Below are 12,032 nucleotides of genomic sequence, written 5' to 3' on the forward strand. Positions count from 1 at the left end.
CCTGTTTTCAAAAATATTTATAATGCCTTACAAAACTTATTCCTATAAAGTATCTCTCACCAACACCTTCAAGTGTGAGAACTTGGGTTTGTAATTTTAATATATCCATGTTTATTAGATACTTAGAAGAAAAGTTATAGTTTAAAAATAAAAAGAAATATAAAATGATTTTACACTGAATTGATGTGAATCCTCACCTGCTTTTACTTACGTGTGAAACTTATCGATTTAAATTATCCCACATATATTTCTAAGTACTACTTTGTAACTATTAACCCGCTGTTAAGCAGTTCCCGCAGTAAATTCGAACACTTCGTTTCGAAGTAATGTCTCGTGCGTGCTTACATAACTTCGTAAGTCGTGATCTATGTGAAATTCCTACATCGTATTAAATTTCTTATAAATATCTAAATGACTATGTAAAATGAAATATATAAAAAATATCGTATTTTGACTTTTAAATTTAGCATTTCATAACCTATATTATAATTAAATTAGAGGTAATATTAGTTTGCTACTATTCCTGCAGTTTAAATAAAACTGCTGAATCCAGAATTAATGAAATAAACCTTTGTCACAGGAAGTCTACCTGACCGAATTTCGGATATTACCAGTCTCAAAGACGAGTAAACGGCACAAGATATATTATAAAACACAATTGTGTGCAAAAACTTAACGCAGTAAAACGTAAAACAGCAGGAGTAACTTCATAGTCCGGCGCAGTGTAAAACCTACTAGTTTACATGCTTTTGGAGACACCGAAAAATGATACTATCAGCTGCCTATTTTCGGGCTGCTTTGAGATTTTTACATTGTTAATAAAACTAAAAGCGCCCTTACTTTTATATTCGTCGGCTTAAACGTTCACAAACATACACATGTACACACATACACAAAGACAAACTTCCCGAAAACGAAGTTTAAGACATCAAAACGTTGAAAAGAGGTGAAATATACAAATCATACGTCTAGAAATAAAACCTATCACAATAACTTCTAAATTTAACTATACAGAATTTTATTGTGAAGAAAAATTGAGTAAAAATATTGATGCAAAATAATTATTATAATTTTTTAAATACATAACTTTGTGTTTAAGTCCTATCGCCGATAAATTCAGTCAAATGTGACAAAAATACGGTTATCATCCCAAAACATAACAATCACCCTGATCGGTACTGGCCACAGCTAGTTAATGTACATAAGTCAGTGTAAACGCGATGCAAGCTTTTTGTGGAGGCAAGGCTATCGACCGCCGCGAATAGATTCTTGAAATTGCTTTATTGGGTAACCTGTTTCCGAACATAGTAGGCGTGTAATGCGGTTATGAATCAAGACGTGACTCGGATAAAATACAAATTCTATCCATATTTACGAACGCCGTGCTATATAAATTTGATTGGATACCTAAAAATGTTTCCATATATCATAAATTAAACTAATCTCAGTACGTCCTCCACCGTATGTTCATATTAAATTTTTGAATATTCATTGGTCAAATGATTTATATTTTATCTGCAGTTAATGATTTTCTTCATAAGACTGGACGGTTTGAAACTACGACGGTTACGTCTGTAACATTCGTTATTATACAGATTGAATAAAAATATTAAATTAATTATACTACTTCATTATACAGACGAGAAATTTATGAATTGTTGTTTCCATGGTCATCTCGTTAGCTCCTTAAAATAGATAAAATATTATAACCCTTTCGGCTGCGTATGCATTTCAAGCAACAATTGTATGGTCCTTCGCTATGTATTTACGTCGCTTCCTACTCCCATATTCGATATTCCAACTCGTTAAATGCGACCAGGGGCGGTATGTGTAAACGAACCAAGCAAATCTCACTCTAATTCTTGTTTATGAAGCCTTAACCCGCATAATGAGATATAAAATCGTGAAGTTGCTTCCGACAATCAAGTCAGAACCGAACCATCTCTATAACGATTTATTAGTTCTAGTACACTATCTAAAACTTAACCTCTTTATAATAATAATGAGTATTATACGCAACTTGACCGCATTTTGCAGTTAAATGAAAACATGTCGTGTTTTTTCTTGGTTAGTTTTTGTCGGTCTCATTAGAGTCTGCGCATAAATAAAAGTCAATATAAGTGTCTTCTAAGTACTAGTAACAGAATTTACTGCGCCAACATAATATTTGTAATATACGGCCTTATAACGTGAGATACCGTTCATAGTCACCTTTCGTATTCTGAGAAGTGTAACGGTCCAGCCGAGGCCGGCATAAAATGCACCAGTTTTGCTACAGAACGCAGTTCATTCTGGTATCACTTTTGACCCTTTGACCTAAGATGTTGTCGAAACTGGCATTTTATGTTTGATGTATTTGATTACTTTATAACTCATAAAGCTTTTAATGTCCGCAGTTTACAAACAACGCGAACATTATCCATAAAAGATTTCCTTTTATGTGTTGATACAAAATAAATTTTACACAATTCTGTAACGAAAGTCACGGACGTGATAAAACCCATTCGTTTTCAGTCGTGATGCAGAGTTAGGAAGATATTTCGCTCCGAACCATTACTTAGCGCTAAGTCGACACTGGAAATGTCAAAGCTCATATATTTGACGATTTCACGAACTCTCGCGTAGCAAATGCTAAGTGCCATTTATCCATATCAGTATTGAGGATGCCATTCCTAGCATTTGACCTAGACTTCTTTGAACTCACATTTCCGTTTTCGTAACGAAGTCATATTTATTTGCCTTTTTATATGAAGTATACCTATTTATTGAAAAACGATTAGATTCTAGATTATTCGAAAATCACTTAAAATGACCATTATATCTGTAAAAGGTTATTTATTTAAAATTATAACGCTTAATATATTCAAGGTACTTTTTTTATGATAGAAATAAATTAAATTTATTTATATTTCTAGAAAAACCGTTATTAATGGCTTAAGTCAAATCCTGTATAGAACTGTTCGTGTTCAAAACATGAACACCGGAAATGACGACTATTATAAATCATCATATAACTTTTTATTAAAATCGATTTATTGTATTAATAATTAAGTATATATTGTTGTCGTTTATAGAAAGCCTATAAATAAAACATTCCATTGAACAATATTACGACATCACAGAAATATATGTGATGTCTTGTGATGTGTGATTGTGATTTGTTATATTACACTTTGTTATTATTTGACACATAATAAGTCGAAGAGTTGGGACCAAAGACAAGGCGTGGCCATAGATAATACACATCAAAAACATGACATATAGAAATATTAATTAGAGAGGTCTATGTCCAGCAGCGGACAAGTATGGGCTGCTGATGATGATGATGATGATGATAAAAATATCTAACCAAAAATGTTGGCTTAATGTTTTGCATATATTTATTTGTTCTACAGGTCAGCAGTGACAGCGGTGTCGTGGCATCCACAATCTGGTCTACTGGCTTCAGTAGATCGAGGAAAGCGGGCCGTTATATGGGGAGACTTGTGACACGCCTGGGACCAAGTCCCGCTCCAGACAATGGAAACGGTAATAATTTAGATTTTACTTTATAATAAAATATAGAATTTATATTATAATAAAATATAACGAATTCGACAGATATAAGTAAGTTAAATCGATTTCCTAGACTTATACCTAGACTTCCTGATTTCGTTAGATATATCGAACTGAAGCTAATTTCAATCTGGCAAAACAAATCTATTTATATGAATAGGCTGCTCTGCGCTGTTTCATCCCGCTTCTGATACTGCTCCATTCCCAGTAATCGCAGAGTATTATATATATTAATCTATAACTTGTCAAAAATATTTTTCTCTTCTAAAATATGAATTATTCTGTGTTTTCAAAAATTTTCTCTATCAAACATTTATCATAATATTGTTCTATAGAAAAGCAGTAAATGTCAAACATATTCATAAATATATTTTAGATCAATATTCTAATTTTATTATATCCCGTATATTGGGAATATGGACAATTTTATATATAATTTTTTCCGTAAAATAAAATTAGGAATGTCAACTACCCAATAAGTAAATGATAGATTAGCGTGATATACTGAAATGTAGGTAGGTAATCATACTCCTAATATAACATTACGTTATTATATACGTACATATTGTCTATCAAATAAACAAATTATTTAAGTTAAAAGTACTATAAAAAATATAATTTCTGATTCAATAGTAAATAAATAAATCATCTTGTTTATTTTAACTTAGACTGAAATATAATTTTAGAGCAATAACTAGACATATTATTATTAAATTTACAAAGCTGCTTTTATCAAGAACGCCAAAGAGGCGTGTTATGAAAATTAGCTTTGATGACCTGTGGTAGTTATTCCTTAAGTAAATGAAAGTCGTTCAACAGTAACAAGATTAAATTAAATTATTTGTATAATTAATGTTTTGATTTCAGTCCTTAACTTTATAGTCGAAACTATATTTTATTAATTGTCTGAATTTTATGCTGCAAAATACACGATACTAATTTATACTTTAGTATTTTATTAAGATATCGTCGTTCTACTCTTAGGGGTGATTTTTATCAAACTTAAATGTAACCTTTCTTTATTACGTCATCAATATCGCTTCACAGCCTGCGATATCGCAGATAGGCAAGATAACAAAAAACATAAAGAAGATATCTCTCTTCTTTTTATAAATCGACAAAAACAATTACTAACTTTATTTGTAGGCAATTTGTCATTCATATCGGATGTCCTTTTAAAGGAAGTAGTCGTAACTATAAAGAGTGCATTATATCACGACGCGTAGCGCAAGACTTAGAGGTCGCAGTTCAAGTTGTTATGGCGTCTAGACATGTTCTTATTTATTAGGGTCCTTTATACACACAGTGAATGTGTTTTACACATTCATACAAGTGCTAACGGAATTTGTCAGTAATGAGTGGACACATTCAATTCACAATGTAGAACAACTACTTGAATATACCATCGGCCAAATTACAGACGATTGTAAATACAAAAAAGAATCTACAATCCTAGATTCGATAATGATAGCAATTAGCGATGAAAGATAATTTCACTAATGCTCAGATTAAAACTTTATTCTTTTATTTTATGAAGAACATGCTTTATTATTGTAATTAAAAATAATAACACGACTGCGCGAAATGAATAGAATAGTTAATAAACACCGAATGCCAGTGACTGACAGGCTTCTACTGCGTGGTTATTTGATGGTAATAGCTCGGCTGACCTAATCACCCAAGCAGCCACCAATAATTCGACCATTAGTTATATGAAACTTTATTGTTAAAAATAAGTTTAGAATACCGTCCGACAATACAATGCCGCCGACAAGTGAAAGCGTGACTTTCGACTTTCATTGGGTTTTTGTATGAGTGTATGTATGGGTTCACGCTGGCCGGTCCATATTGTCTCGCGACATGAATTCTTTGAGTGGCTTTGACTAATGGACTGTACATATTTACTTTTGCTTATTTTTATTATTTAAGAGCATAGGTTATGGAGTGCTTACAATTTTTGGTTATAAATTGCGCCTTTATGCAAAATGGTATCTTAAAATATTAAACGTTTATTTTTTATACATTACTAGCTTTCTCCATTTTATAATACTTTTAAATCATTCGTTTAATAAATGCGAAAATTGCTCTGCTTGTGTTCCTACCATCACAAGACCACTTTATCATGTATTGATAAAATTTGGAGTAAAAATAGCCTAGCAGACGGAGTTGCGACAAACAGCTAGTAAAAAATAAAAAAATATAAACAGTATCAGACCAAGCTATTGCCTGCACTTTTGTTTGTTAGAATATTTAATAATATTTCTAAAACTTATGTCCGAATTACAGGATTAAACTTTATTTTTTGCTGATGGGGTACGTTTAAACTATCTATATAGTAATAGACATAACTCTTATCGCCTTTTATGAATAAATCGTTTGTTACTCGTACATTAAATAATAATGGATATAATTATGTTGTCGTGGACAACCATCCATTCATCCATTTTCACTTTTCTTTAGACATTTTGGAGATTACAAAACTCTCATCAAAAAGTATTTATCTAGCTGTTATTGCTTTTAGCAGCTTTCGGTTGAAAAACAACCCGAACAATTCCTTCTCAGGCTTTTTTGTCATTAGAGCCTTTCTTAAAGTTGACTCAACATACAACTACACCACATAGTATATGACAACCTCTTAGAAAGTGAAAATTTTATATCAATAGTTTACGTATATATATATATATATATAAACAAACACTCGTAATATCGCCATGCCCGCTCCTCCAATCAGATTTATATCAACACTGCAGAATCTCATTCGACCTATAAAGGCTATGCGGCAAAAAATTAAGTACAAAATAAGGACATGAAAACCCAATGATGCTTGGTCTGGTTTAAATCTCCAATCTTTGATTGTGATCGACGTGATCTTGAATGAATACTTATACTCGTAACATTTGAATTATACTTCGTATTTTCACTATCTCTTATTTCGATCAATATGTATGTGTATGTCGCAGCCAGCTGGTTAAATTAGCCATTCAATGCAACACCTAGCCATTTTACTTAACGGTGCCGTACAACAAACGGCCGAAATGACACCAGCCATTTCTCCCTTTAATAGAAAAAGGTAATTTGATGTAAACTCTCCTTAGAAACCATAGGTGTCAGGAGAAGCAAAACTCGCCTGCTGTAACAAAATACAGGCATAGCTTACATCCTTTAGCGCCGAAGGCGTTCGAATTTCCATATTGTTGTGTACCAAACTTTATTTTCAGAAGTGACCGCGCTCTACTAAAGGACTATAAATTGACTATTGTCATTCAGGACGTTGGTTAAAGGGCGCCTTTTAGTAAAGTGGCTGGGCGTTTCATTGAATGGCTAATTTAACCAATAGGTTGCAACATATATATTACTTTTCGTAACTACGTCTTCACCCTTTGCTTCATTTATTTTTATTTTAAATGAAATACACGCACTACATAGCTTAAACAAGAAAAAATCTGTTGACACTGCAGGCCAATCTAGTTATTTTAGATATAAAGTCTGTAAGGATGCGATATTGAGAGGTATTAGGTAGGCTCGGTTTTATGAGGTGTGAATTTTCCGATTTCCCGTTCGAAAACTGAAAAACATCATCGGATTATAAAAAAAAATACTTTTCTCCGTTTTCGCTATTTCTTCTATATTTCACCTGTTATTCTATATCTAATTTTTTATAGTAGTAGGAGTAGTAGTAGTATTCCGTACATTTTTAAGAAATGCTCGGAATACTAGCATCTTTCAAACGTTTCATTCGATTTCGATGCATTATGCGACATTCGATAAGTTTTTCTTAAACCGATATAAGCTATTACAAAACAGTAAATAAACCCTGCACAATAAAAAAATAACTTTTCTCTTTTCATTTTTCGAATATCTTCTGAACAGCTTTGACGCCAAAGTTTAATCATATTTAATCCTCGCTGAACCCAACATAACACCGTGTCGTGGATCTCAATCGATTGATTTTTCTTGATATATCATAAGACAAAAAAAAAATTACCAACACACACGCGGTCGGAAGTCAAACTGTAGCTAGAATGGCTTCTTAAGATCTCAAAATAAGGAGATCCGATGAGAAATAATTTTTCGAAAATCGAGGTGAAAACAATAACTTTTTATTTTTAAATAATTTTTAAAATAGCAACAAGTTAAAAACGTGCTTAAATTATTGCCAGCAACATATATCAACTGTGAAATTGGCAAACCTCAACAAACATATCTTTATTCAAGTGCATGGATTAAATTGATACTAGATTAGTCGTCAAAATCCATTAAAAAAAGGATAATTTAATGATCGTCCAATATCTCGATACGTCAATCTTGTATGGCATCGTTTGAATATCGAATGACAAAAAAAACTGCAGGTACTGAACTCTTTTAACAAGCTCGCTACTCTCCTGCTAACTTTCGCTTGATTGAATTACTGACGTACAATGTCCGACAATATTTTTTTTAAAGTACATATAAAATTTAATAGCTAAGATTTTGTAGACACGTGATCGATATTGTATTTTTATTATTGTCGTACTGACCTACTTTCGTTTCCTTTCGTGTTTTTGTCGGCATTTTGCAAGTTTCGTTTCATCCCTAGAAATTTATTAATAAGGTGCAAATTTGAATTGAATAGCGAATTTAATGTTATACTACTTTTTTCCAAATAAATCATGTTCGTTTATTGAACTTCGATTCTATGTTCCTTTGTTATTTTATTTAGAACCGTTAATAACAACTAAGACTACGAGAATGATAAAGCACTTTATAGTCAATTATTTTCTATTAAATTAGATTTTTAAAAGCCTTGAATTTTTCAATTAGAAGAACAATATTATATTTGTTAAAGTTGTATATATGACGATCGAGGAATTTACATGAATTTGACGTTTTTGACGCAATAGTTATAATACAATATTCCATACTAGTAGTTGTTATTAAATGATAGGCGCCCCAAATGAACTCTTTAATCGAACAAACAAGATAATACCCAATTAAATTAAGCTACCGTAAACAAAACGATATTATGTTGTCAAAAACAGCCTCCAGCACCTCTCAGTCCTCTCACCGGGTACCGTTGCTTTGCGACGTGCGACCAGCGTTTCGGCGTAATGACCCCCGCAATCGCGACACGAAAAGATATTTATCTGTTCCGAGCTGATAAGGAAACCACATTCTACTACCAACGTCACCAATCCATCAATTCGATTAACAAATAACACGTCATTAGTTAGGGCTAACTGGACTTCAAGTGAGGCCTAATGAATACGTTGAATTGCAGATAATGAAATTGCAACTCTTTGACATATGAGCAATGACTAGAGTACATTCTTTGATGTTGATTCTCTTTGAAAAGCCATGTCTTAAATTGCCTTATAAATTTAAGTAATCCTCATCGGATCAAAATTTATTCAAATTCGCTGCGAATACTTTCTTGCATTAACCGCTATTGAGGTCAAAAAATAAGTATAGCCATATTTCATATGCGTAAGTAAATAATATTTAAAAGAAAAGGCCAAGGCCACGACAAGTCGATAGTAATACCATGATTTGTAACCATAATCTTGATTTTATTGGTGACTATTTTAAAACATAAATTCCTTTTTTTTTCATTTCATATAACACAGTTTGCATTTTTTTATAAATAAAACGGAATTTGCGTACTGCAGTCTAAAAATATTTACATTTTCCCGAGAAAAAAAATATTCGTGTTTATTTGTTCTTTCTAATAAATTATAGTTGACAGTTGCTTTATAACATGAGCACAATTTTTGAACTGTATATTCTAATATTATACAGTTGGACTCAACAAAAAATCAAGTGGCGTGTCACATGAACTTCAACGTTTACTAATGAGATTAAATTACCACAAATGATATGCAGAAAAAAAAACATTTGATACACAAAATTCCACTTATGGTACGACGGTTGTACTTAAATATTGTTCCAGAATGGATTGTCAAGATCTCAGTAACTGGTTTGATGTTTGTTGGTGACTAATTAAAATTATTTAAGCCGCTATTTATTATAAATGTCTATCAGTCCATCGCGCGTAATAGAGAAAGACATTGTCAGATATCGACACTCGAGGCGACATTGATATCGCTTCCTAATAGACGTCCAATTTAATGATACCGTTCTGGAATAATTATATTTTTTGTTTGCTCACAAGGCCGGTAGTCCGCACGCAACGGAGAGCTGACCGGGGGCGGGGTAATAACTGTTATTAGCAAATCGCTGTGAGAAATCGGCAACAATGAGCACGGAACACACTCATTGCCTACGTCCCATTCATTTAACTTTTCGTGATATTATCTCCCGTTTTCAAAATTTAGACTGCTATTTTTTCTCTTATTACCACTTAAATACCTAAACGGAACGATTTCGCCCTCCAGCGAAATCAGTGTATTATCATCATCAAATTATCTTCACGCATTTTGTGACCGGTGTCATGTTTCTATGTAATGCTACTTTCGTTATTTTACAGGTTCTTTTTTTATAGTATAGTTAGGTAGACGGGCAAGTGGGCCACCCGATGAAAAGCGGTCACCGCCGCCCATAGACATTATCGCTGTAAGAAATATTTAACATTTCCTGCATTACCAATGCGCCACCAACCTTGGGAGCTAAGATGTGTTGTGCCTTTTGCCTGTAGTTACACTAGCGCACTTACCCTTCAAACCGGAACACGACAATCATAAATATTGCTGTTTGGAGGTAGAACATGTGGCCGCTATCTACCCAGACGGGCTCGCACGAAGCCCAACCGCCAAGCGATAAAATATACAATAGAAAATAGAAGAAAACATATATTGTGTATTTGATTTAAAAATTCTAAAGCAATTATTTTGTTATCATTTTTGCATCATCACTTACAAACTTTCTGATTAGCTCAAAGATACACAAGGAGTAAATGTCTAAGGGCATAAGGTCTGCGTTCGGAAATTTCTAAGATAAGAATAAATAAATAAAATTAAGACATTTAAAGTAAAGGGAATAAGGGCTATGCTTTGAAAGTTGCACGTGTACAATAGATGCGTATATTTTAATTATTACTAACGATTTCCGTATATAGACCATTGATATCAAGAGCCATAGTAAATGTCGGCAGCCCACTAACGAACGATATAAATCCAGAGCTCAGAATCGATTTGAAATAGTGCGGTGATATATAAATATATTAGATCAGTTAATAACGGTTACCATTTATCAAACATATCAATTTCTGTATGATTTGTTTATTTGCATCATGTATTTAGCACAATACAAATAAACTGCCTTTTCCTTATACATATCTGTGCTAATAATTGAGAAGGCGTATTTTTTTGTTATGCTCGGATGGAAAATCTACTACCAATATTAGGTAGAAGTTTTAGTACATAATATTTGTGATCTATAGTAATATTATAAATAGATAAGTAACGATGTCTGTTACCACGTCTCGCTTAAACCGCTGAACCGATTTAGATGAAATTTGGAATGGAGTTAGTTGCGGGAAAGGAAATAATCATTTATTTTTTAATTCACCCCTTTGAATTATAGCTGGTATAGCTGGGTCAACTAATATTAGTAAATAAGAATCTGTCCTTGGTTTCAAACGTGAATTTCATGTTTTTGTAATAGGTTTTGTAACAGTAAAAAGACTATATCTTTGTTAAAAATTTTGTTATAACTTATAGTCAAGAGCGTTGACACAACTTATATTGTAAAAAAGTATATATATCCACCTTTATAGATACCGAGAAATTATAAGGGTTTGAGTATAGTCAAACACAATATGATGATTTGATATGAAGCACATCACTACTATTTGTACAAATATTATAAGGATATATGATATATTTGTTTTTTAATTTGCTTATAATTAATATGTATATAAAATAAATTTATAATTATAAATATATATGGTCGCATCTATCGGAGACAGTCCAGTAAGTAAAACACTTACTAGAGTACGCTCTTAACCATCCACTTTAGAGAAGTGGAAGTCTTTGACCAGCAATGACACACTTGCGGACTTTAGCTTCCATTGCCGGTGGTCTATATTTCTTGCAGTACCAATGCCTATAGACATACTACTGCTTACGACCAATTGACCCATTTGCTTGTTTTTCCAGCCTTTGCGACCGAGGATATTTCCCCTAACTAGGTACATTAGTGTACAAAATAAGGTTAAAAAGAACTCAAAAAATTGCCATTGTAAACTATGTCCAGAGAGCTATGAACTGTATAGAAATAATCCAATTATAATTTTATGCCTGAACCAAAAATGAAAGTGGAAAAAAGCTTTTTATATTTTGACCGTGTTATAGGTGTTAAACGTCCCATCGTCCGGATCGCATGCGTTTAGTTCTACACGCAAGTATAAAATAAAACGCGTAGAAACAACAGACCAGATTCATCGCATAGTTTTAGAGTATCCTACTTTATTATATTTTTTTTATTCTTTATTATCTTAATGTATATATAATTCTCAGGTCTTATGTTACTAAGCTCCTATA

At 32.5% G+C, this 12,032-nt stretch overlaps 1 protein-coding gene across 2 annotated transcripts in view; it reads left to right on the forward strand.

Moving 5' to 3' along the window:
- Positions 1-12,032, forward strand: part of LOC113392898 (autophagy-related protein 16-1) — a 126,150-nt gene that overhangs the window by 113,062 nt on the left and 1,056 nt on the right. For both annotated transcript variants that reach the window (XM_026629512.2, XM_026629513.2), the window contains one exon: positions 3,396-3,528. In XM_026629512.2, coding sequence (XP_026485297.1) covers positions 3,396-3,489 — 94 coding nt within the window. In that variant the 3' untranslated portion in view covers positions 3,490-3,528. The remainder of the gene's footprint in view (positions 1-3,395; positions 3,529-12,032) is intronic.

The sequence above is a fragment of the Vanessa tameamea genome, chromosome 12, assembly GCF_037043105.1.
Source record: "Vanessa tameamea isolate UH-Manoa-2023 chromosome 12, ilVanTame1 primary haplotype, whole genome shotgun sequence".
NCBI classification, from domain to species: Eukaryota; Metazoa; Arthropoda; class Insecta; order Lepidoptera; family Nymphalidae; genus Vanessa; species Vanessa tameamea.